This window comes from Pan paniscus, chromosome 2, assembly GCF_029289425.2.
Source record: "Pan paniscus chromosome 2, NHGRI_mPanPan1-v2.0_pri, whole genome shotgun sequence".
In the NCBI taxonomy this organism is placed as follows: domain Eukaryota; kingdom Metazoa; phylum Chordata; class Mammalia; order Primates; family Hominidae; genus Pan; species Pan paniscus.
The window spans coordinates 36,708,137-36,734,683 of record NC_085926.1 but is presented as its reverse complement, the minus strand read 5'-3'; the positions used below and the strand labels follow the sequence as shown (position 1 = coordinate 36,734,683).

At 43.4% G+C, this 26,547-nt stretch overlaps 1 protein-coding gene and 1 pseudogene across 1 annotated transcript in view; both read left to right on the top strand.

The window, feature by feature from the left end:
• The first annotated feature begins 3,897 nt into the window (after positions 1–3,897).
• On the top strand, positions 3,898–7,315 carry LOC100995232 (60 kDa heat shock protein, mitochondrial-like; annotated as a pseudogene).
• A 1,314-nt stretch (positions 7,316–8,629) lies between these two features.
• The window catches only part of DCLK3 (doublecortin like kinase 3), a 52,229-nt gene continuing 34,311 nt past the window's right edge, over positions 8,630–26,547 (top strand). Inside the window, exon 1 of the mRNA XM_034956100.4 lies at positions 8,630–9,121. Coding sequence (XP_034811991.1) covers positions 9,040–9,121 — 82 coding nt within the window. The 5' untranslated portion in view covers positions 8,630–9,039. The remainder of the gene's footprint in view (positions 9,122–26,547) is intronic.

Here is a 26,547-nt window from a genome sequence, read left to right as displayed (position 1 = left end):
AAAAAAAAAAAAAAGAATTGATCTTACTCTGGTGTCAGTCTCCATTATTTTTAATGATCTTTATGTCCTTGGTGCCTGGCATAGCATCTAGAACATAGAAGATGCTCCTGAAGCCCTCAATAATTATTTATTTGATGAATAAATGAATAACTGATCAGGCAGCAAGGTGTGGTAGAAGAAGCATGGGCATTCCAGTAAATAAGGAACACTGTATTCCAATAAAACTTTATTTCTCAAAATTGTCAGTGAGCCAGATTTGGCTGCAAGGGTCATATAGTTTGCAGACCCCTGCCCTAGAGCAGCAAGTCCTTAAGCTAAATTCAAGAACCAGGAAAGCTCTGTTCACTTTCTCTCTGTTGTTGAGAACACCACCCTTATCTGAGGTGACTTCCTATCCTTTGACATTAAGATGAACAGAAAGAATTTGTCCAAGGCCAACTGAATCATAGATAAATTTATTTTGAATTTTTATATAAGAGAATTTGAGCCCCTAAGATAAACATTTCTTCATAGCACTTTCAGTTTCAGTGTGTCCCATATATAGTCATGAACCATACATATATATTTTGAAAATGGGCATGTACATATGCATGACTCTTAACTTTGTATGCACACATGCCTTATTCTTATCGTTTACTTATTATCCCTTCTTTGTTTTGTGTTTTGTTTTAGAGACAGCCTCTGTTGCCCAGGCGGGATCACAGCTCACTGTAGCCTCAAACTCCTCAAGTGATCCTCCTGCCTTGGCCTCTCAAAGCACTAGGATTTCAGGTGACAGCCACCATACCTGGCCCTCTTCTTTTTTTTTTTTGAAGGCAGGCTTGGTAATTCAATGGAGATCACATATATTGTTATACTATGGTCTAGCTTTTTCATATTTAAGTCCAGTTCAGTTTTCTAACTGTATGTCTAAGTATAGGAAGTGTTTTGAGAAATGCTTATGCAGTTTTTAAAGTGTTATAATATCCTATGATACTTGAAATCTTGCCTTGAATCTATTACTGTACTTAAGGACTTGAGAATATTTCAGACTTTCCTCTTATTACTATTCTGCATTTGAAAATTGATCAGTAGTTTTGCAAAGGATTTTGTTTTTATTGCTATAATACAGAAACAATTATCTGCCTCTTGCTTTTACAGCATGGAGTGCCATATTTGTGGGCATCAGGAGGGTCCAGATGGCAACTTTACCAGACACTGGAGATAAACTGATTTGTTTAAAAGCAGGAGCTTGCATCCAGGAAAAGTGGTAACATTTTTAGATATATTTCATAAACCACATCTACACACAGGCTGACACACAGTTATCTGAAAAAAAAGTAAGAAGAGAGATTACATGGATCAGTGATATCCACGGGAAATCCCACATTTTATCTCAGGTAGGAGATTTGACTTTTTCCTTTTGAAACCTTTCACTAGAGTAAACTCAAGTCAAACATGAAGAGTCTGCCAAACCAGACTGAGAGATTTTGCCTGACTTCAAGGTAGGTAGGAATCACTGCTGGAGAGAATGTACCACTGTCTGGGTCAGTTGTCAGCATTGGGGAGAGATCAGATTGGCCATGATGTAGACATTTTAAGCACATTGGCCCACCCTATTTTCCCATCCTTCTGCTGGTGGTGGTGGTGGGGCAGGGGGACAGAATAGTTAATGGTGAAGATCATGAGCTTGAATCATGGCTTGGCAGTTTACTTACCTAGAGGAAGTAATGCTTGAGTGAGGGCTGCACAGTGGCAGAGTATGGAGCAGGGTATGGAAGAGATAGTGGCCAAGATCAAGCAAGGAATTTGTACTAGCTGGAGCCCAGAGTATCTGTGGGAAAATGGCAGGAGATGAAGGTTGAGTGGTAGATAGGACTCGAGGTTGAAAAGCCTTGAAGATCCTACTAAGGAGTCTAGCTTTTAACTCTCAGGAGACATAAGGCCACTGGAGGATTTTTAAACAGGGAAATTATATAATTATATAGATCAGTATGGAGAAAGATTTCCTTGACTCTAGTAGGGCTGATAATCTGGAAAAAAGGATGGAGAGGATGCAGCAATGTAAGAGAGGAGATGCTTGGGGTGGTCTAGAGGGATGCAATGGGAGTTTCAACAAGGCAATGGGGAGAGGTAGGAAGGAAGAGTAGAAAACAGAGGATTTGGTGACTGAATGTGGGGTTGACAGTAATTCCTGGATTTGTGGCTTGGAAAACTAAGTTATATAAGACTGAGAATCCAGTAGGAGGGACAGATATGGGGGAAAGATGATGAGTTTTGTTTCGGCTGTATTGTAAAGGGTAGCTATGAGATATCTATGGGAATTTTCTAGTAGGCAACTGAATTGGATTTGGGAGAGATGAGATGAGATCCCTCTGAATTTACAGCTGAGGGATTAGATAAGATCACCCAGGTTGAGTCTAGCAAAGTCAAGAATAAAACTGAGAGGTAACATGTAAGGACAAATGAAGGAAGAACCACAAAGCAGGAAAAATGGTTGCCTTGGGAAAAAGGGGTAGAATCAAAAATGACTGGTGCTATAAAGATCAGGACAGGAGAGAGTTTCAAGACTGGTCACAGCTGCAGTGAGATGAAATAAAATAAGACTGAATTGTGTTTACTGAGTTTGGCAGATGAAAGGTCTTTAGCAATCCAGTTAACGCAGCAATGTGGAGAGATAGGGAAATTTGTCACATTGTAGCTGGTCTGAGGAGCTCAACAGAGGTTAGGGAGTATAGTTGGGGAACATAAAGTAATCTCTCAAGAAGTTTACCTGGGGAGGGAAGGAAAGAGATGGTGACATCTTGGGGTGGGGAGGCACATAAAGATGTTCTATCAACATGATGACAAGAGTGAAGAAACACATTGCAAATTTGTTAGAATATCAATTTATAGAAAATTAAGAATTTTTCTCTTTTCTTGAATTTCAATCTGGAGTCATCCTGGCTGATGCCATGAGGTAGGGACATTTTTCTTAGAGGCTTCATCATGCCTCTTGTCTAGCTCTCTCCTCCAACCACTCCTACAAACACAATGGTATCCTACCCAGGCTTGAATTCCTGGAAATGTTTTCTTTCTTTCCTCAACAAAGCTTACTGGGTGTCTTGGATATGCCAGTCAATTTGCCTGCCATATGTAACTTCCCCTCCTGGCTTAAAATGTCCCATGCAGAGCTTCAGAATGACTGTCATTCAATGCTTCTTCCTCTATCTTCTTTCCACTGAGCCACAATTGTTTGGACCAGGGATGAACACCCATCCCAAAGCAGCCAATCCAGTGCTGGCTAATGATTTAAGTGGCCTGGTTAGAATAAATAGTCTGGGCCAACTATATTCTCTCCTTGGAGAAACTGGATTCTGAAACAGCTATTGTGGGGGACATTTGAGAGTAAGGTCCTGAGGTGGTCACCAATCAGCTCTTGGATGTGTTTGAGATTTTTTCAGATATCTTTAAAATGCCCTGTTCTCCCTGCCACTTAAAATAAGCTGCTTGAGTGAATTTTGCTCACCTGCAACCAAAATAGCCCTGACACCTTGGCTAGACCACAATGGCTATTGTTCCATTCTTTTTAGCTATGCTAAATGAGTTCCTAGTTAAGTGGCTTACTGTAAGCATGATGATCCTTTTCTTCTTCTACTTTACATTTAGATGTTGATACTGTGTGTGTTCAATGTTTCTCTTAATATGAAACAAAGTGTTTTCTTTTTTGAGTGAATTGATACAAATCATCATTTGACAGGTAATAACAAGGGATGACTCCTACTATAGCAGCTTAATCATATAGGGATTTATTCTCTCTTAAAAAGGAAGTGCAAATTTAATACTTTGGGGTGGTGTGGTGGCTTCATGATGTCAAGGGACTACGGGTTATTCTACGTTTCTGCTCAGTGATCCTTAGGGCTTGGCTTCCACTTTTAAGGCCACCACATGACCTAAGTAGGCTGCTGGGGCTCCAATCATCATCAACCATCATGTTAGCTAACTTTTGCTGCAATAATCCTGAGTAACAAACCAGCCCAAAACTCAGTAGCTTACAACAATGGGCATTTTTTTTTGTCTCCTTCCTACAGGTCTGCTTCAGGCTGCAGGTTGGCCGAACTTAGCTACCTGTTGAAGTTTAGGTCTGCATCATATTTCTCCACATTTATCTCGGACCAGCAGATATTTAGGCTATTGGCAGAAGCATACCTGGGCAAACCAAACCATGGGAGTACTTTCTAACCCCCTGTTCACATTATGTTCAATAACATCCTACTGGCCTAAGTAAGAACGATGGTCACTTAGCCAGGTGTCGTGGTGTGCGCCTGTAGTCCCAGCTACTCAGGAGGCTGAGGCAGGAGAATCACTTGAACCTGGGAGGCAGAGGTTGCAGCAAGCCGAGATTGCGCCATTGGACTCCAGCCCGGGCAACAAGAGCGAAACTAAGTCTTAAAAAAAAAAGGCCTCACTCACTGCCGACCTGCCTCGCCACGCCCCGGGAATGCCCTGCCACCACCTCACAGAAATGCTTCGGTTCCCCACTGTCTTTAGATAAGACCATTGTCCAGGGTATTGGTTCCTCATCTCACTCGGGCTTATGCCAAAGATGTAAAATTCAGTGCAGATGCCTGAGCCTTAATGCTTCAAGGTGTAGACCTTTTAGTCGATGCTGTAGCCATTACAATGGGGCCAAAGAGAAGAACAGTGATTATTGAGCAGAGCTGGGGAAGTCCCAAAGTAACAAAAGATGGTGTGACTGTTGCAAAGTCAATTGACTTAAAGAATAAATATAAAAATAGTGAAGCTAAACTTGTTCAAGATGTTGCCAATAACACAAATGAAGAGGCTGGGGATGGCCCTACCACTGCTACTGTACTGGCATGCTCTATTGCCAAGGAAGGCTTTGAGAAGATTAGCAAAGGTGCTAATCCAGTGGAAATCAGGAGAGGTGTGATGTTAGCTGTTGATGCTGTAATAGCTGAACTTAAAAAGCAGTCTAAACCTGTGACCACCCCTGAAGAAACTGCGCAGGTTGCTACAATTTCTGCAAGTGGAGACAAAGAAATTGGCCATATCCTCTCTGATGCAGTGAAAAAGGTGGGAAGAAAGGGTGTCATAACAGTAAAGGATGGGAAAACACTGAATGATGGATTAGAAATTATTGAAAGCTTGAAGTTTGATCGAGGCTATGTTTCTCCATACTTTATTAATACATCAAAAGGTCAGAAATGTGAATTCCAGGAGGCATATGTTCTGTTGAGTGAAAAGAAAATTTCTAGTGTCTAGTCCATTGTACCTGCTCTTGAAACTGCCAGTGCTCACCGTAAGCCTTTGGTCATAATCACTGAAGATGTTGGTGGAGAAGCTCTAAGTACACTTGTCTTGAACAGCCTAAAGATTGATTTTCAGGTTGTGGCAGTCAAGGCTCCAGGGTTTGGTGACAAAGAACCAGCTCAAAGATATGGCTGTTACTACTGTTGGTGCAGTGTTTGGAGAAGAGGGGTTGATCCTAAATTTTGAAGATGTTCAGCCTCATGACTTAGGAAAAGTTGGAGAGGTCATTGTGACCAAAGATGATGCCATGCTCTTAAAAGGAAAAGGTGACAATGCTCAAATTGAAAAACATATTCAAGAAATCATTGAGCAGTTAGATGTCACAACTAGTGAATATGAAAAGGAAAAACTGAATGACTGGCAAAACTTTCAGATGGGATAGCTATGCTAAAGGTTGGTGGGACAAGTGATGTTGAAGTGAATGAAAAGAAAGACAGAGTTACAGATGCCCTTAATGCTACAAGAGCTGCTGTTGAAGAAGGCATTGTTTTGGGAGGGGGTTGTGCCCTGCTTTGGTGCATTCCAGCCTTGGACTCATTGACTCCAGCTAATGAAGATAAAATAATTGGTATATAAACAATCAAAACAACACTCAAAATTCCAGCAATGACCATTGCTAAGAATGCAGGTGTTGAAGGATCTTTGATAGTTGAGAAAATTATGCAACGTTCCTCAGAAGTTGGTTATGATGCTACTAGGGTCGGAGATTTTGTGAATATGGTGGGAAAAGGAATTATTGACCCAAGAAAGGTTGTGAGAACTGCTTTATTGGATGCTGCTGGTGTGGCCTCTCTGTTAACTACAGCAGAAGTTGTAGTCACAGAAATTCCTAAAGAAGAGAAGGACCCTGGAATGGGTGCAATGGGTGGAATGGGATGTGGTATGGGAGGGGGCATGTTGTAACTCCTAGAATAGTGCTTTACCTTTATTAATGAACTGTGACAGGAAGTCAGGGCAGTGTTCCTCACCAATAACTTCAGAGAAGTCAGTTGGAGAAAATGAAGAAAAGGCTGGCTGATGTTTAAGAAATCATTATAACCATCAGTTACTGGTTTCAGTTGACAAAATATATAATGGTTTACTGCTGTCATTGTCCATGCCTATCAATACTTTATTTTGTATTTTTGAATAAAAAGACATTTGTACATTCCTGATATTGGGTACAAGAGTCATGTACCAATGTACTGCCTTCAACTTAAATAACTGAGGCATTTTTACTACTATTCTGTTAAAATCAGGATTTTAGTGCTTGCCACCACCAGATGAGAAGTTAAGCAGACTTTCTGTGGAGGGTGAGAATAATTATGTACAAAGTAGAGAAATATCCAATTATGTGACAACCTTTGTGTAATAAAAAATTGTTTAAAGTTCAAAACAAAACAAAAAAGAAAAGAAAGAAAAAGAAAGATGGCCAAGCCTAAAGTCAAGGTACAGGGAAACACACTCCAAGTACCATAAAGGGTGGATTGTCCAATTCAATTGAGGAATGGAGTGAATAACTGAAATTAATAATCTCACCTACCACATCATTATACCTGGATTCCAGGACGAAGGAAAAGGGACAAAGGAGTGCATCTGTCAGCCAAATCAGCATCTTTAAGGCATCTACTGAAAATCCAATACAACACTTACAATTATATTTCATTGGCCAGAAACTTTTCATATGGTCACTCCTTGCTGCAAGGGAGGCTAGAAAGTGTATTTTTTTTTAAATTGCAGGTGGTAGTATGCTTAGCTAAAAAACATTTTTTTAAAAATACCAGATCGGAAATGAAAATAGGTGTTGAGTAGGCAATTAGCAATTTCTTTGCCAATATTCAACAAGATATATCCCTCACTCTTGTGAAGTAATCTGATAACTTAAGGTGTTCATTGTGATTGCTTGATATGTGTATATCTAGTTCATATTTAAATCATGATAATCCAGCCAATAATTAAACACTGTGAGATTGCTGCTTTTGCAAGGAAGAAAACACAAGTCATCTGATCTCTCCTTTAGAAAGCTTAAACCTTTTTACTAAAACTCAGTTTATTTAACTTTTATTTTCTCCTAAAATATAGGTGATAGGGCCAGGAAGAGTGGCTGTTAAAGAGAAAAGTAAGTGATTTTAAAAAGAAAGTGTGTAAGTATCTCAAGGACACTTGTCTCCCAGAGAGATTTCCAATAGGTTCTTCCTTCGGGTTTTTACTCAAATGTTACCTTTCCCAACCACTCAACTTACATAATCACATTCCCTTTTTCTTGGTTCATTTTTCTTCATACTATTTATCACCATACTTGTGTATTTTGTTATCTGTCTCCCCCTACTAGAAGGTGAGTGACTTGAAGGCAGGGCATTTGTTGTGTTCACCATTGGTGAACTGGATTGCTGAAAACTGTCCTTGATGATGACTTCAGAGTACCTGGCCAACAAACCAGCTAGAACCAGGAGTTATTTTTTGCACAGCAGCATCATGGGGCTGTTGCAGCCATTTTGGAACCTTGAGGCAACAAGTCTGAGGAGAAAAGGCAAGATGTTGAAGGTGGCCATGTGGAATCATGGAAAGAGACTGAGTCCTTAACGTCATCCCTGAGCAGCTGAACACACACAGAGGAGCCTTCTTCCAGGCTTCTTGTTATGTGTGATAAAGAGAAAGACAGCCCCTGCCATGTGGGAGCTGGTCTGGTTCTATCAGCTCGGCCTTGGCGTTCTGTTGAGCATAAACAATTTCACAGAACAGCAACATCAGACCCAACAGACAAGACCACTTTGTGACTTGATTGATAAAGGCAAAAGCCAGACCACTCTGTAATCATGTCAACGGCCCTGTGGAGAGAAGGGTATGGCTGATCCAGTGAATTTATTATCTGACGCAGGAGAGATCTGGGAGTCAGTACCCGGGAATATGGGTCCCCAGACCCCGCACTGCAGACCTGAGGGACCTGCAAATATGAGGAACAGGTGTGTGGTGCTGGGAAGAGGTACAACAAAGCAAGGGGCCATCGAGCTGCCTTCAGATGGTACCAAGAAGCCACTAGGCTGGAGGAACGTTTTGCAGCCTAAGTCTTTGAGACCATGGGGGTGGACCAGAGTGTAAGCAGGTCTCTGAATCTGGGGGGCAACAAGGGTGTTAGAGTAGAACGGCCCTGGGACCTACGGTCAGTGTATCCAAGGAGCGGGAATGGCATAGGAGGAAGGAAGTGGTGTGGAAAGTCTGGCCCCTGCCCTGCAGGGAGGCACGAGGATGGCTGGTGGTCCTGGGGTCGCCTTTGGGCTGCCACCCACCCACAGAGAACAGGGGCAAACCGCACGTTCAAAACCCAGCGCAGCCAGGTTCCACCGCGGAGCTGCGCGGGGAAGGAGAGCAGAAAGGCTGGACTCCGCCGACCGGGGAGAGGCGGGACCGCCTTTGGGCGCTCACTGGAGAAGCAGGGGGTGTGGGAGCAAGTTCAAAGCCCGGCCCCTCCCGGCCTCCAGGGCCAGGAGCGGCGCGCATGGCGGGACCGGCGCAGAGAGGGCGGCTGCAGCTGGTGCGCGGTTGCTAAGCCCCGCGCCCCCGGAGACGTTCCCGGTGGCTGTCGCCGGGCGCTGCGCGGCGCGGGGCTGGCAGGCGGGCGGCGGGCGGCGGGAGGGAGAGAAGAGGGAGAGTCGGCGCGGGCTCGTGGCTGCTCGTCGCGCCCCGCCTTCCCGCGCCTGCTCGACCGTCGAGCCGCGTCCTCGCGCTGCCACCTCTGCTCCAGGCTCTCCCCGAGCCCGCCGCCGCGCCATGCCCGCCGCCACTCCAGCCCCGCAGCCGCCGCCGCCCCCGGCCCGGCCAGCCCCAGCCTGCCCGGCGCGGCCTGCCCCGGGTGAGTACCGTGAGCTCCGGCACCGACCCGTTCTGGGCGCCACCTTGGCGGGGGCGGGAGGACTCATTCGCCCTAACTCTGGACCCCGCTCCGTGCGGGATGGAGCAGCAGTGCCAGACCCCGCGTGGGTGTACGGAGGACTGTGTGTGTGTATGTGTGTGTACGTGTGTATGTGTGTGTACGTGTGTGTAAACGCGCGCGCGTGCGGGTGTACACCACCTGAAACCTGCTTTCTAGGGGAATAACGCTCTCCGGAGCTGATTTTATTTCCCTCGCCAGCAGGGGGGCCCTTCCTGGGAAACGCACTGGGTGTCTTTCAAGGTGCAGGTGCAATGAGGCTGCAGAAGGGAGAAGGCGCAGGGAGGGAGCTGACATTTATTGTGCAACTCAACATGCCAAGTGCTTCACCTAGATTAAGCGTATTTCATCCTCTCCACAAATCTGTAAAGAATGGAATTATCCCCATTTCTCAGATGAGAAAACTGAGGCCCACAGAGCTCGTGCCTTGCCCAGGGTCACACGGCTCCATAGCAGCGGAGCTGGAGTTGGATCCAGGTCTCTAGAGGTCTCTGACCCATCTAAATGACAAGAAACCCTCCTTAGAACTAAAGAAACACAGAAGAACCAAAGATGATTAGGAAAAAGGATACAGGCAGAGCATTTGGGAATTAATATAAAAAAATCTGAGCTCGTGAAATATCCTATCAATTAATTTCAAATATAGGATCACATTTACACTCCTTTCCATGTCTGGCCCTGGGGGCGAGGTGTGGTGAGGAAGGGAGAAGGCTGTGCCAGTCCTTGGCAGAGGCGTCTGGGGACACCTTTTCAGAGTATCTGCCTGCTGGGAGGGGGGAAGTGTGTGAGAAGTTGTGGAGGGAACTCGGTTGTTATTCATTCCTAACAGTTAGTCATTCCTCCACCTCACCCCCTCCTAGTTGATTCCATTTCCTTTCCTTGATGTATTGTCCAAGATGACAGCTGTCAAATTGAAGCAGGGTCCCACCTTCATCATTGGCTGTCATAAAACCTCTTGGCATTAATTAGGTGGCCCTGCACTTTGATGATTGTATTAGGAGCTGTGAAGTGTCTGTGTTACTGCTTACAGCGGAGATCTGTTGGGCTGATGTTGAGCTAATGATCTCGATCAATGAGGCATCTACAGCAATAGGCAAGCATTGTGCTTATCCTTAGGATAAAGTAGCAAGAAGCAAGACCCTCAGGAAGAAAAAAAAAAAAAAGAAAAGAGTATTGGGTTTGCCTCATAGCCCAACTTTAGAAAAGCATTTCAATTTAATATTTAAATTGCTTCACTGAAGAAAGAACAAAGAGGGGCAGAAAGTGTTTTCTGAAAGATGTTCTGTAACTCCTTTCATTTAGGTTTGAAAGATTTTTGAGTCATGTTCTTTTATGGTGAGCTTTGCCATCTTGGTGCATATTGGTACCCTGGGTGCCTTCACTTCCAATTGCCAGTCCCTCCATCTCTTTGTTGGAGGATGACCCTTGGGCGGCAGAGCCTATGTTTGTAGGGACTCAGAACAGGGAGTGCCTGGGAATTTACATCTCCCCTGGGGCAGCCCCTCCTCAATGACTGATGGGTGCTGGAGTATAAATAGTCCAGCTTCTTTGCCCTTGATTGGGACACTCTGAAGCATGACATCCTTTGTTTCCAGAGATCCAATGTGGAGTTGTGTCAAATTGACCTCTATGGTTCTTTGCTTGGCTTGTTTCCCTCGCTTGGCTTGCTACTTTTTCTTGTTTTACTTCTTCACATCCCTACCATTTTTTCCTAGGAATATCTCCTAATACACTTTCATAGGAATTCTTATCTCAGGATCTGATTCTAAGGAATCCAGATAAAAACATGGACCCTTCTCACTGTCAATGTTTTTATTCTTCCTATGTTATCCAAACATGACTAACATCGGTAATAGGTAGCCCATGCTAACCTGTAGGGTGCCTTTGTATGAATTCACAAAAGGTGTTCCCTTCTGGGCAGATGGATCCCCATGCCCAGGCAACGGATTGGCAGACAGGTGTTCCGTGTCCACTAGCCCCCTGATCAGTGCATCTTTGGCAGTGCACACAGTACTCAATGATCATGGTGGCGTGGTGCTCAGAAAAGCAAAAAACAGAGTTGCTTAGTTGTCCCAGGATCTCATTTCTGGCTTCTCTTTTTTCCCAAGAAAAAATCCCCCAAAGAGGGATTTTCCCCTTTTTTCCCCTAAATATTTGAATATTTCAGGCAGATGTTTTGGTTTTCTTTGGACAAGCCGGTCTTAGTTTCTTTCTAAAGCCAACAAAGGGGAGGAAAAGGGCTGCTTTGGCTGGTGGAATCTCAATCCTGCAGCCTGCAGGCGGGTGGTGGTGCCTGGTCAGGGAGGGTGGGTAGGTCTCCACCAGCCTCCAGAAGTTCTCAGAGGGGTCTTGTCTTGATGGTGAGGTTACTGGGTAGGGGCTTGGATGGGCTGCTTTAGTTGGAGGCTCTTGCTTGAAGACGTTTTCCTTTCCTTGGATCCAGGAGGGTCATTGTATCTGATCTGGCATCCTGAGTTTCCTCACCTTTTCCTTTGGTGGCCTCTTGATAATGTCTAAATTTTGCCCGTCTGCTGGTGGAGCAGAGCCCCTTTTGAAGATGCATATGTGGGGGAGTTCTTTGAAAAGAATGTTTTTGTTAACTGCTTGGTAATGTAGGTCAGAAGAGAGAAATCTAGGGAAAGTGAAAGAGTGGGAAGAAGACATCTGTACTGGGAATTGGGGAGGGGAGTTTGGCTCCATCCTCAGAGTTCTGAAGCCTCCTGGTGACCTGGGGCAAGTCACTGAACTTCTCTAGGAACCTTAGTATCTTCACCATTCATTTAATAGCAATTGTTCAGCCAGCCTCAGAGTGTTCTTTGATGGTCAAAGGGGAAATATTTTCATGGACTCATCCAGTGATTATAGGGGAAGCCCATAAAATCTTTATACAGAGACAACTGGCAATCTCTTGGGGACAGTGGTGTATGTAGAGGCATCATGATGTGGATAGCAAGTGGTAGAATAGAGATAATCACCAGATCAGTGGCTGCATGAAGGGACAGGGAAGTCTCCAGAGCTGCTTGGGCTGGTTTTGAAGGCTAAGTGTTGACAGAATTTGCAAAGGGCAGGGTGTCATGTAGTGTGTAGTTATGGGGGTGAGTCCATCAGAATTGCTTTCACATTTGGGCTCTGGCCCCTCAAACCCATGTGATCCTGAGCGAGATACCCAAATACTCTGAGCCTCGGTTTCCTTATTGGTAAAATGGGCATATTCAAATTGCTCTGAGGATTTAGTGATGTAAAGCAATTACCAGATATTATTACAAATGAAAAGTACTGTTATTAAAGTTACCTTTTAGCTGAATGGATTCTGTTTGGCTGCCTGGGGCCAGTACTTTTCGAATATTACTGGACATATGAATCATCTGGGGATCTTATTAAAATATAGATTCTGATTCAGGAAGTCTAGGGTGGGGCCTAAGATTCTGCTTTTCTCCCTAGCTCCTAAGTTCTGTAGATGTTGTTTCTTTCTTTTTTTTAAAATTATACTTTAAGTTTTAGGGTACATGTGCACAACATGCAGGTTAGTTACATATGTATACATGTGCCATGTTGGTGTGCTGCACCCATTAACTCGTTATTTAACATTAGGTATATCTCCTAATGCTATCCCTCCCCCCTCCCCCCACCCCACAACAGGTCCCGGTGTGTGATGTTCCCCTTCCTGTGTCCATGTATTCTCATTGTTCAATTCCCACCTATGAGTGAGAAAATGCGGTGTTTGGTTTTTTGTCCTTGCGATAGTTTGCTGAGAATGAAAATGTGGCACATATACACCATGGAATACTATGTAGATGTTGTTTCTTTAGGGACCACATTTTGAGTACAAGGCCCTAGGCTACTCCCTCTTGGGTAAAGCCTGAGTCCTTTGTGGGACCTGAAGAGCACTGTGTTTGGAGAGATGATGGGGAGGGTTCAGGCCTCCTAGGCAGGTCTGGCCTGGAGCTGGGGTAGAGAGAGCTAGGAATTGCTGCTGTTGAGTAGGATGTTCCTACTGGGTAGGTAATGGATCAAACCTAGCTTCCTTCAAATGCCCTAGGACCAGCCTCCTGGAGGAAATTCTTCCTGGCCAAATGGCCAAATACTGCCTGCTCTTGCATGCTGGCCCTGAGGATGTAGAGATGAATAAGCCATTGGCCCATCACTGCCCCTGCCACAGTGTGATTGCGGGGAGTGGGTGAGGAGGTGTGAGACATAGAAATGTATGATTATGATATGGTGAGATGAGCACTCTGTGGCGTTAGGGTAATGGAGAGGCAGGTAAGAGAGTTAAGAAAGGGAGGAACCCTTCCTGGTGGTAATTAAATCTGAACTGGGTTTTGATGGATAAATCACTGTGTCTGGGATTGGAGGAGGGCAGAAGAGTGTGTGGAATAGTATTCTAAGACTGAGGAACAGCATGTGCAAAAGTAGGCTGCCATGATGAAACAGCTTGGTGTGTTCAGGTCACTGAACTAAGAGTTGTTTGGAGCATGGAGTGTGATGGGGAGGACTTGATCAGGGAGCAGAGCTCAGTTCATGAAGTGTATTAGTCAGGAGGGTTTTCTAAGCTTTGCTGCAGTAACAAATCAACTTCATCATCTTGGTAGTTTAACTCAACAAAGGTTACTTCTCACACACAATGTGTGTCCCTCACAGGTCAATTGATAGCCAAGTAGACAGAGCTTCTCCCAGTTTTCAGCCTTGCCATCTGGAAAATGTGGCCACTGTAGTCACCAGTGCAGGAAGAGATAGAGGGCGAGTGTCTCTCTGGCTCGTCTGGAATGAATGCAATGTTGCTTTTGTCCACAGCCCATTGGTCAGAACTAATTGTGGGGGCAGGGGTCTGGGAAATAGGGGATGGGGGCTGGGATGGAAGAAAAAGTCAGAGAATATCAACTCTCCCACATATGTCTTGTTATGAAGCTTAAGCCTCATTCTGAGGCCACAGTTTCTCAAATAAGAGTAATACGGGAATTCCTTTAAAGGAAAAAAATTCTTGTAGATTCCTAGTGTTGCTTAAATTATTTTTATTATAGTGCAGTTCAGATATGTAGTAGTTTTACATGGGTCTAAACTCTTTATACTTAGAGCTTTCATATGACCACATAACCAAAACAAATATATAAATAAAATATCAACACAGCTACAAGTCAAATACATTTGGATTAACCTCATGAATTTAATGTTCTGGATGAAGTTATTTTTGCTAAAATGAAATCCCTATTTCTGGTTATAACAGCTGTTGTTCAGGTTCTTATGAATTTGGTGTGCAGTGTGCCATGCCACAAGGTTTTATGATGGCTCAATTTTCTCATCAGTTTCCTTTCTATACACTAAACCTGACTTGTTATTTTCTCATTAGCCTGTGATAATTAAAATAATGTTTCTTGATGCCAACTGTCTCAGTCTGTTTGTGCTGCCATAGGAAAACACCTGAGCCTGGGTAATTTGTAAAGAACAGAGATTCATTCCCAACAGTTCTGGAGACTGGCAGGCCATGATTAGGGCACCTGCAAGCTTAATGTGTGGTGAAGGCTTATTCACTGCTTGTTGCTACACACTCCAAAGGGGATGGACCTTGTGTCTTCACACAGTGGAAGGAACAGGAACCAACAAAGGGCCTAAGCTATTTCTTTTCAGCCCTTTTGTCAGTCACTCATCCATTCTTTAAGGCAGAGCCCTCGTGACTTAATCACTTCCCCAAAGCCCCCACCCTTCAATATCACCACAATGGGAACTAACTTTTAACATATGAATTTTCTGGGATATTCAGACCATAGCATCAACTACAGTATAAATGCAAGAGTATATATGGTGAAATTATGTGGTAGCACTTAGTCATAACATGGCCATTCAGATGATCCAGAATATGTTTCTATTGATTCTTAAAAAAAGGTGATCATGAAAGTGAAAACAGAAAGTTAAACAAAACACAATTTTGAGAACTCATGGACCCTCCTAAGATAGGTTTGAGGATCTCCTGGAATTTGAGAAACAGCTGGAAAACTACTGGAGTGTTTAATGAAGGGGACATAGATGACCAGCTTTATGGTTTAGAGACATCACTTTTCCCAGGGTGTATGGGGTGGCTGAGGGGGAGAGAGGAAGGCTGAGACAGCAGAATCTGGGGAGGCTTGCAGGTAGCTGAGCTAAGATGTGATGAGGGCAGGTGCTCAGATGTAGTTAAGGTAATGGGAGAGAGGAAGCATGGATTTGAAAGACACGCAGGAGCTGGAATCCACAGGACTTTGAGGTTGACTGCGATGTGGGAGGGGATGGAAGGGAAGAGGAGTCAGGGATGACTCTTGGTCTTGGAGGTCGAGGGTGGTTGGTGGTACCACTGACCAGGATGAGGACCGCAGGTGTCAGATGTCCATGGCAAGAAAAGAAGAGCTCAAGACCAGAACTGTGTTCTGCTGTATTCACCATCCCATCTTTTCTCACTGATGTGACTTTTCCTGAACCAGTTTCTGAGAAACTGCTACATCTTGCAGTGTCTATTTTTCTTCTATGGGACATTAATTAGTGCTCATTAAGATGATTTGAATGGCTTTATTAGCTTTTCTATTGCGCTTGCTGCTTCTGTCCTGTAGGAGCAGATTCTGGCAATATTACCTGATTAAGCACAGACTTTTTTTTTGTTTTCTGTATGTTCAAAGGAGGTGAAAAAAATTGAGAAAATTGTGGATGGTTCTGAGCTAGAATCTGTCATGCCATATAATGTGAGATTAGTTTTCTGCCTTCAGTTTTTATTTTAAGAGCACAAACGATCAACTTTCCACTCTGTGTTTTTGGGTGGAGATACTGAAAATTCTTTGAGGAATGAGTAGAGGTTAAATGATCTCTAGGTAATTACATAAGAAGTAAAATGGAAACACTGCACTTTGGGGAAGTGGAGGGCAGAGAACACAAAGCCACACAAACAGACAAAAATTGCACAAACCGAAAATAAACCCCTGTGGTTTCTAGAGTAAAATCTCATGTTAATTAAAATTTTGGCATTACATATTTTAAAATGTAACTTGGTATTTACTTTTTGTATAAATAATTAACCTAATGCACCAACTGATGGAGGGAAGCAACATGAGCAGGCTGCCAGAAGTGGCTTTTACTTTCCTGTTCCCACTTGAGAAACTTATGCTCTCTCCTGGTCTCAGGCATTGTTTTCATAGCAGAGCCTCTGAGGCCCTCCAGGGAGATGTGTAGCCTCCCCTGGAGGGCCTCTGAGTCTATCTGGAACTTGTGATAAAGGTTCTGTGAGCGAAGGCATACCTGTCACCCCCAGACACCACATGCCACTTGAGGATGGCACCATGTTTTTTCATCCCAGAATCCCCCCAGACTAGCAGGGCATTTCCCCTAACAGCAGTTTCCATACCCACAAGCTAGTCCAAGGCACCCTACAGGAAGTATCTTTGGGTCTCAGGGTTGGTTGGAGGAGCAGATTTCCTAGCAATAACAGCCATAACTTTTTGGGAATGTCTCTTCCAGGAATGGGTTAGACAAGGCTGGTTATTCATTTTAGTTCAGATGTTGTTTCGGTTTCAGAGGGCTACAACCAAAGTCCCCTGGAGCTTGGGTCTCTCCATTTGTGCCAGAGGCAGTGGTTCTTGCCAGATAACCCATGTGCTCCCCTTCTTTAGCAGATGCTATCAGTCCCTGTCCATGGTCCCTGAGCACACATCTTTCCTGTTCTGGTGGTTCCCACTGCAAGCCACTGCAACACTGTTGGATGACTTTCTTTGGTTGCAGGGGCATGGTTGGCCCCCATCTGGTGCACACACCCAGAAGTGCTGGGCAGCTAATGTCCTGGGAGCAGCCCTCAACCACCAATGGAAGGGAATGGATGGGTGAATATCACAGTTTCCTTGCCCCTCTGGAAGGATAACTCTGAGGCATGTTCTACTCAATCTCTCCAGAGGTTCCCAGCAGAACTGAGCCCAGGTTGGCCATAGCAGTAACCTACTCTTTCATGCCACTGTCCTACTTCACTTTTCCACTCTCCTCTAGTGCTGTCTGAGATCACCTCCCAAATCAACCCATATCCTTGCCCTAGGCTGTGCTTTTGAGAGAGACCAACCCAAGAATCTTTTGGGGTGGTTGGGGTTATGTGACCAGCTCTGGCCACTGGACTGTAGGTGGAAGTGCCATGTGTCACTTCTCATTCCAGGCAGTTGAAAGCCAGGATACCACTATTGTCTTTCTCATCTGCTGCTGGGGCCACCTTGGAGGCCATGTGCTTTGAATGGAGGATCAGAGATGGAGAAAGCTGCTAGGTTTACACTGGGATTCATACAAGCAAGAGTCTTTTATTGTGGTAGCCCTAGAGCTTTTTGATATTTATCAGTTGGGGCACCTATCTATCTGATAAACAGTGTCACACTGTCGTTTTTTGGGTGCCACCACTGATGTCAGCCCATCCTCCACTTCTCCATCCTACATTGGTCCATAAGAACTCTTGGGATCTGCTACCCATGACCTCTTTTAATGCTTCTCATTTCCAAACTCCCCTCCTCTTCAGTAGTTTGATTAATATTAAAGTAAAATTTATGTTTCTCTATGGTTTTTAATTCATCTGGAAGTTATTTTGTTATTATTTGTAAAATAAGAATCTAAATTCATTTTATTTCCAAATTATTAACAAGTTGTTCCAATATTGAATAAGAATCATTCTAACCTTCCTGGCTAGTTTGTAATCACCTTTCATTATACATTAAATTCTCATATAAAGTAGTATCTATTTTGGAACTATAGTTTTTTTTCTTAAATTCTTGTGCAAGTACCAAGACATTGTAATTGTAGCTCTGTAATATATTTTACTATCTTCATTACTCACTACTCATCTCCTTCCTGTCCTCCCTCAAAAATTGTATTAGTGCTTCAGTTGCACAAAACCTACAAATTACAAATGGGAAGAACTGATATGTCTATTAGGCTTTTACATTCTGGAATGGACAGTCATTTAAATGGCTTTTCTAATTCCTCTCACAGTTTTGTAGTTTTCCTTATGTTGCTCATACACATTTTTTGTTAGTTATTCCTAGCAATTTTCTATATGTTGACATATAAATGTATAATTTTTTTCATGTGTTTTTCAATTTATTGCAGTTATGTCGAAAGCTTGTATGTACATATAAGCTTCACTATACATATAGAAAATTCATAGATAGTTAATATATGTAATTAATGATTTTTTTTGCCTTATAGCTGACTACTTTCTAATTATATTTGGAAGTAAAAACATATAAAAACTATTTCATGAGAGTCCATGTACTCTAATTGCCTTTCCAGGTGGCTCAGAACAAACACATAGGTATGTCCTAGAATTGAAATAAGTTCATGGAGACAGGGAAAGATGGAGAGAAAAGATACATGAAGGAGTTGGCCATGTGGTAGCAATCATAGGTTTTCTCCATCACAGAACATGTGCAGAGTTACAGGAGCCATGAAAACAAATAGCTTGGGTTCATTGTGGGTTTTCTCTTTGAGATATAATCTCTCACACATTTAAAACTTACCTGTAAGTGTCTCTGACTGGTCCTAGACACTACTAGCACCAAATCAAAGTCTTCTCCTAGATGATTGAAACTTGTCAGTAATAATGTGTTTACGTTTTCGGTCTGGATAAGAAAAGATGATGTCAGAGGATGCCACCTCTTCAGTAATGTTAAAGACAGGCCTGGCAGGTCAGACTGTTTAATGTAAAATAAAAGGTGACTACATCCCTAACAGGGGTCTTACCTTGTGTTCAAGTTAAGAAAACCAAAATCAGTGGGCTTATTAATTTAAAAAGAAAAGAGAAACAGAAAGAAATGAAATACATTAGGTTGAAGCTCCTTTTTCTTGAAGTCAACTGATGTCCAAGGATTGTAGATCTCCAAGTCATCTGATTTATAAGGAAGCTCCTAGTATTAGCATATAAGTTTGCTATAAGCATAAAAGCCATGCATTGGCTGCTGGGAACTTTTAGTGCTTTTTCTTTAATGCCATTGATAATATTAACTTAGAATCCAAAGAACTGACCATTTTCTACAAAGACTGCATAACTGAAGATGTTTTACTGGTTTTGAAGATTATATTTTCCAAAGACGTTCTGTAACATGAATGAAAGACAGGAATACATACTCATATTAAGAAGTGGGGAACAGGCTGGGCATCGTGACTCACACCTATAATCCCAGCAATTTGGGAGGCCGAGGCGGGAGAGGTCACTTGAACCCAGGAGCTTGAGACCACCCTGGGCAACATAGTGAGACCCTATCTCTTTAACAACAACAATAACAACAAAAATTAGCTAAGTGTGGTGGCTCATGCCTGTAGTGTCAGCCACGTGGGAGGCAGAGGTGGGAGAATTGCTTGAGCTGGAGAGTTTGAAGCTGCAGTGAGCCATGATGGCACCACTGTACTCCAGTCTAGGCAGAAGACCCTATCTCAAAATAAATAAATAAAATAAAATAAAATAAAGCATCTGAGAACCAACTGAAAGACCTCTGGAATTCCTATGTTCTCAGGAATGCTTGTTAGTTACTTGCTTTTTTCCAATTGCTTTGTCTGCATTACAAGGCAAAAACGGCAGAGGCTTCTTGGTTCTCTTTATGTTTCCTTTCTTGCTCTTTTTTCATCGTGAGTACAAAGTGATGTCTTTATTAAGCTGTTTCCTTAGAAAGGAAAGTGGTGTTAGTGTTGAGGTGCAGAGGGCTAGGTAAGGAGACAGAGTGGGGTCTTTGTATTTTGCTTCTAACATGTTCACCTGGCCACAAACGTGACGTGTGGGCTTTTAGTCTTAAGTGAGCATGTTAACAATCAAAGAAAAAACATACATGTTGGATTTTTATTCTATTGGGAGGAGGGAGTGGGACTTTAAATATCTGCCCATCTCAGAGGGAAAAAAAGGAAAGTTTTATATTTTCTATGCTGCCTTGAATAACTGTCAAAAAACTCTCAGCAGTTTCTGGCTAGCTAGCTGTCTCCATCTGGAGGTTGGCATTGTGTTTTTTTAACCTACAATTAACTACCATCCGCTAAAAATTCAGCCAGTAATAGTCATATCCTTTCATAGCTTCTTAAGAATTTTTTCTTAAATGTTCTTACAGTTCTTTTCCTACCCTTGACAATATCAATTTTTAGTATAAAAGCTACAAAATTAGATACCAGGGACATCACTGATGATTACCATGAACTATTTGTTCATTGGCTCACATATATTTGTTGTCTGCTACATGCCACTGTGGTGGGCTCAATACTTTTAATTAATTTAAATTTAAATGGAAAATAGCCGTATGTGTCTAGTGATTATGGTATTAAGCATTGCAGAGCTCTAGAGAGTTGGGGAAACAGGTTAAAGCATCAAGTAAATTGTCATATCAATGGTGATATGTGCTATGCAGAAAGAAACCAGACTGGTGAGGGAGGGGGATGGAGCAATTTGAGGGTCTTTCAGGTAAGGCCTCTTGGAGTAATGATATTAGATCCATCACAGACCTGAACAAAGGCAGGAAGGATGTTCATGAGGGAAATAGTTTCAAGACACTCCAGGCACCTCTGGGTAATTATATGCCTTTTGTTTTTAATGAAACAGGAGAGAAGGAATGTCTTCTACTTATGAATTCTAAAAATTCCACAAAACCATCCGTGCTCATTCTTACTGTAAAATATAAAGACCTTTCATAATTTTGGGCAATGGTGAGGGTCTGGTTTCCCTAGAAGCAGAACCCGAGATGTGGATTCTTGTGCATGTAATTATTCCGGGACAGCTCTCAGGAGAAGGGAGTCAGGTGGGTGGGGAGTGCAGCCAAGCAAGGAAGTGGTCTCAGCTGGAGTTACATCTCAGCCCCAGCCATGAGAAGCTCTGGAACATGCATTGTACCATGGATTGTCCCACCCTGGGGTAAAGGCTGGGTCTTTTGTACCCCTCCCCACACCCCTGTCCATCAGTCATTGATTATGGGCTGTCCTTGTGAAGGCAGAGTTGGATGTGTGACCTCCTGGGTAAAGTGGCTCCAGTCAGCCAAATAACTCTTGGGAGACTTGGGCAGCGATCGGCTGCCAACACGTGTAAGAGCTGGAGGAGAGGGGCAGCCCTGGTAAAGGAATCTGGGTGGGTACCAATGGAATCCATGACAGTGTGCTGGCCCTACAGAATGTTGATGGCTGTGTAGCTTTAGATAAATTTGGGGGCAGAAATAGATGAAAAATCCTGACTGCATGCTTGGATGATCACCCAGCGCATTCTGATGACCCAACCAATAGTCTGTTTTCATTGAACACTACTGTGGATTTATTGGGTTCTTCCGTGCAACACCTGTTCATTGCCAGCCTACCACATACCTGGCACTAGGGCTCTGTGTTTAGAATCTTGCCACGCAAGGCCCATTTATTTAGTAGACTCCATCCCAACAAATTATATATATTTGGCAAATGCCATGATATAACATCATAAGAAATCCCAAAGAAGCTTAACCACAACTCCTGCAGAAACCAAAAGCTGCTAAGGTTTATCCTTATAAAGGCTCTGAGGGCAACAGTCTGTGTTGAAACATTTGTGTCTGATGCTTTCAAAAGGCTTAGATGCAGCAGTTGGGCTGTTAGAGGGAACTGTGTCAGTTTCTGCCCATGAGGTTGGCTTCTCAGCAGAGAAGCAGTTCTGCTTTAGTGCCACCACTGTCAATCTGGTTTAATCTGAGTGCTGACCATATGTGGGCAACCTTATGCCTGTCATCTCATTACAATCTTTACAGCTATCCTGGGAGGACGGGCTAGTGGGGGCCATGCAGATTCCCACAGCAGTGAGGACTGCTTGGTGCTCCACCAGCAGAGGTGTGTTGTACTCAGGGTGGGTATTAGGGCCACTGCTGAAGCTTTGTGGGTCCGATTGGATGCCTGGCTTCATCAGGGTGTTGGTACCATGCCTTCTCTTCTTTTGAATTAGGGGAAAACCAAACCCAGTCTGAATTCCCAAAAAGAAGAAAAGTTTTCACTTTAATGTGCCTTACCCCAACATCACTCTTCTTTGTTTGGAATCTTAATACACTTCGGGGAGTTTTTTTTTGTTTTTTTTTTTTAGATCATCCCGTCTACAGGGATATCAGGGAAAAGCTCATCTGTTTATTGCCAGCTGCGGGAACACTGTGTGACTTAATTTTGCCCAGTTGGATGTTGGCTGGCTTAACAACTAGGGCAGAACTAAGCTGAGGCTGCTTTGCTTCAGTGTTGGTGCCTGTTGACGCCTCTGAGTGCTGCTCTGTTTTCTCTGGATGACCCCATGAGTTTAACATTCCATGTTATAAATGACACCTCTAAATCTGTCCATGTCATTGTTCAAAAACATTCACGATCTGCGGAAGGTCTGTTTCAGTTCTTACTAACTAGCTGTGTGGCCTTGGGCTAGTTACTTACCTTCTCTGGCCTACAGTTATATCTTACAGTTGCGGAAACTGGGCTACTATCCTTGCAGTTCTAAAATGCAAAGATCTGCGCCCACACAGCTTTTGCATCCCACACACATGTCCTCTTTAGATTGGATCTGTGGTGTTATTTTTGTTTACAAAAGATGCATATTTCAACACAAGCAGTTTGTGAGAATTTTTACCAGCAAGTCTAATCATCGTATAAATGATCATGTCTTAACTATTTATGGAAAGTCCTTCCTTAGTCTGGTGGATGTAAACCTCCAATAAACAGCACAGTGGAGCTATTTAGCTTATTTCTTCTTGAGAAATAAATTGAAAAGAACTTAAGAAGGCCGGGTGTGGTGGCTCATGCCTGTAATCCCAGTGCTTTGGGAGGCCCAGGTGGGTGGATCACTTGAGGACAGGAGTTTGAGACCAGGCTGGCCAACACAGCAGAACCCTGTCTTGACTAAAAATACAAAAAATTAACTGGGCGTGGTAGTACATGCCTGTAATCCTAGCTACTCGGGAGGGTGAGGCAGGAGAGTCGCTTGAACCTGGGAAGCAGAGGTTGCAGTGAGCCAATATTGCGCCACTGCACTTCAGCCTGAGTGACAGATCAAGACTCTGTCTCAAATAAGTAAATGAAAAGAAATAAAGAAGAATTAAACGTTAAAATAATTAAATTAAGAAGTAAAAGAAATTTATTTCTTCTTGAGAAACTTGGGTAATGTGTCTTTCATGGGATCCATCCATTTCATTTAAGTTGTCTCCTTTGCTGGCATAAAATTATTCATACTATTCCCTTATTATTATTTTACATAAACAGCTCCAGTGTTTTGCAACTGTATCATCTCTCCTGAATATGAATGAAGGCTATATATTTTAAAAAACATTTCTTTTCAAATTATTTTACTGGCTTGCCATTTAATTATGTGTTGGACATGGAGGTTGTCTTATCAAGAAGTCAAAATCATTTAAAAACCACTTTCTGAAGAATCTGCAGGCTGTTTGCCTCCTCGTTCCTGTAGATGAATGGATCATGGAAGTTTCCACCTCACATCTCATTTATTAGACTGACCCCTCATCTGGTAAACGAGGTGTGAGAGTCTTCAGATCCAGGCACTGACAGATGGTTCAGATATTCCAAGTATCCTTACACCTATCTAAGATCCATTCAAGCCAAAGCGTGAAGATGTAGAAATGAGATCGATCTGCTTCATCTCTAGAAAAAAGGAGATGGAGTATGCTTTTAGAATGATTTCTGCAACCTCACCAGTAGGAATGGAATGTGGTGAGGGTCTGTCTAGCCTAGTGTGTTTTAAAGTATTGCATGACACAGGTCAGTGGACATTAGTGGGGCGGGGAGGGCCCCTAGGGTTTGATAACCAAGGAGGGAAAGGAAACTGTGAAGTCTTGTGAGCATCCAGTCAGCTGAAGGGAAAGTAGCCCCAGAGTACGTGAAGGCTCCCCTTCCAAATGAGCACATCCGAAGAGCCGCCCTGTATATAGCACTGAGAAAAGCGAAACTCAGCCCCAATCAAGGTTACTATGAATCTCCTCACCGCAACAGACAATTGGGATTAAATATTCAGGCCGTAGGAAAACAGCAGCCTGGCCTGGGAGCCATGCCCTCTTGGGATTTTACTGCGTGAGCGATGAAGCCCCAGGGATGTGATCATGGGTGAGTTGGGAGAGTTGGGAGGACATGAAACCTAGGGTGAGACTGAAAGAGAAGCTGTCCCCAGGGGGAGGTCTGGTCAAAGCCAACCAGCATCGGATGTCTCAGAGAAAGACAACGCAGGGACAGGGTGGCAGCATCTGGAGAGGCTCCCCATGCATTGGCACAAAGAGCTGCGTGTGAAGAGAATCCTGTTGGAAAAGGAAAGAGGGTCAACCTGCTTCAGAATTTATGGAAGAAAAGAAAAGCCCAAAGGCGCAATGTGACAAAATGACTGGAAAGCAGAAGGGTTCACCTGGAGGAAAAGTGGTCAGGTGGTTAGAGAGAAAGGTTAGTGTTATGGTCGCTGGCAGGTCCGAGGCCTCACGGACCCTGGGAGCAAATGAGGCCATGTTAATATTAATGCCTGGTGTGCCCTCCGCCAGTGTCCTCAGAGTCCCCAGGGCAGGATGTTATCTGTGCTCATGTGCACCGTGGCTCCTGTTCTGAATCCTTCCTCCTGTTCCCTGCCCCTGCGGCCCTCCTGCTGTTGCTGTCTCCCCAAGACCCCTCATCATCCTCCTCTGCTGAGGCTGCCCTGGGTCCTGGGGCCTGTTCTGGGGAAGGCAGGTGGCTGGTCCTCCTCTCACTCTGCTGTGCCTTGTCACCTGGGTCCCAGAGCTTCACACAGTCTTTGAAACACAGCTCCTTCAGCATTCTCACTCAACCCTGTGTTCCAACAACACTTAATCCAGCTGTTCTGGGATTGGGAGCACAGGGGGAGAGGCCATACTGTCCCCTCTTTCTCATTGCTCCCCAGGCCTGTTATCTCCCCCTTGGGAGCTGCAAATGCCTGTGCACAAAACACCTCCTTCCCCATTCACCCACACCCTTGTCTGCCCATTTGGCAACTTGTACAGATAAACAGATCTTGGAAAAATAAACCCACTGCTGAGCTGAATGTGATCCTGGGTCTCAGTTTGGGTTTAGTTGGGTCATGCTGCCATACTTTAAGGGCTAATGAAATAGATACATACAAGTCCAAGGGCTTTATGATCCCCTCACCCCCACTGAGGGCTGCATATTTTGGTTTCACTAACCACTTTGGCAAAGCAAGAGATATTCTATGGCAGTGCATTTCAAGCAAACGTGCATCACACCACCTGAGGGTCTTGTTAAAATGCAGAATCTGTTTTTGTAAATTGGGGGTGTGGCCTGAAATTCTGCATTTCTAAGATGCTCCCAGGTGATACTGATGCTGCTGGTCCACTTTGGGTCGTAAAGGGGATCAAAATATGCTACCCCCAAATATGACACTTTGTCGCAAGAATTATTTTAAGCTGAAGGTATTTGAGGAACAGCAGATGCAAGAAAAGATCTCTATCCTCCCCCTATTTATGTAAAAGCGGACATAAATTTCCCTTTGTGAAGTTGTTCCTTTCACTTGCCTTGTAACAGGAAGGGCTGAACAACTGTTAATCACCAGAGAGGACTCTAGACTCATATCAGCCCAGAGATGGCTCTGAGAGGAATATGCATAACAAACCTTACTAAAATAATCTTTATCTTCCACTAGTTTCTCATATATATACATATATGAGAAATATATATATATGAGAAATATATATATATACCTTTTTTCCCCCATATAAGCTCAAACCTTTTCCCTTTGTTTTATTACTTCTACAAGTTTATCATTCTTTGTTAAAATGGTATATAAGTCTCTGAGTCTGACTACCTTTTTGGGATTTTCACTTCATTTCTGTGAGGCCCTTATATGCGTATGAAAGAAACATTTTTCTCCTGTCAATCTGTCTTTTGTCAATTTATTTTGCAGGACCCCAATCATTTAACCTAAAGAGTAGAGGAAAAAAGGTTTTTCCCCTCTCTAACAGTGGGCAAATTCTAGATCATTTCCTTTGCCACTTCTATGTACTGTACAGAAAATCTTTTATCAAAGGAACCATGGCTGGACTTTGTGTTTCACTGCACTGATGCCATGTTTTTATAACATATCACAAATTACTTATTAACTTTATGAAAATAACAACTTATAGGCAACTTGCACTCCCAAAAGGATACAATGGAATTTCACTATATATCTTTGGTGCTCAGAGTGCGTCCAGGGCCCAACAGCATCAGCATCAGCATCATCTGGGACCTGGTTAGAAATACAGACTGTCAGGCCCCACCCAGACTGTCTGAATCAGGACCTGCACTTCAACAGGACTTACAAGTGATTTGTGTGCACATGAACATTTGAGAAGCTCTGCTCTGTAGCACATAGTAAATTGGAAATGGGACTTCCAGTTTAACCA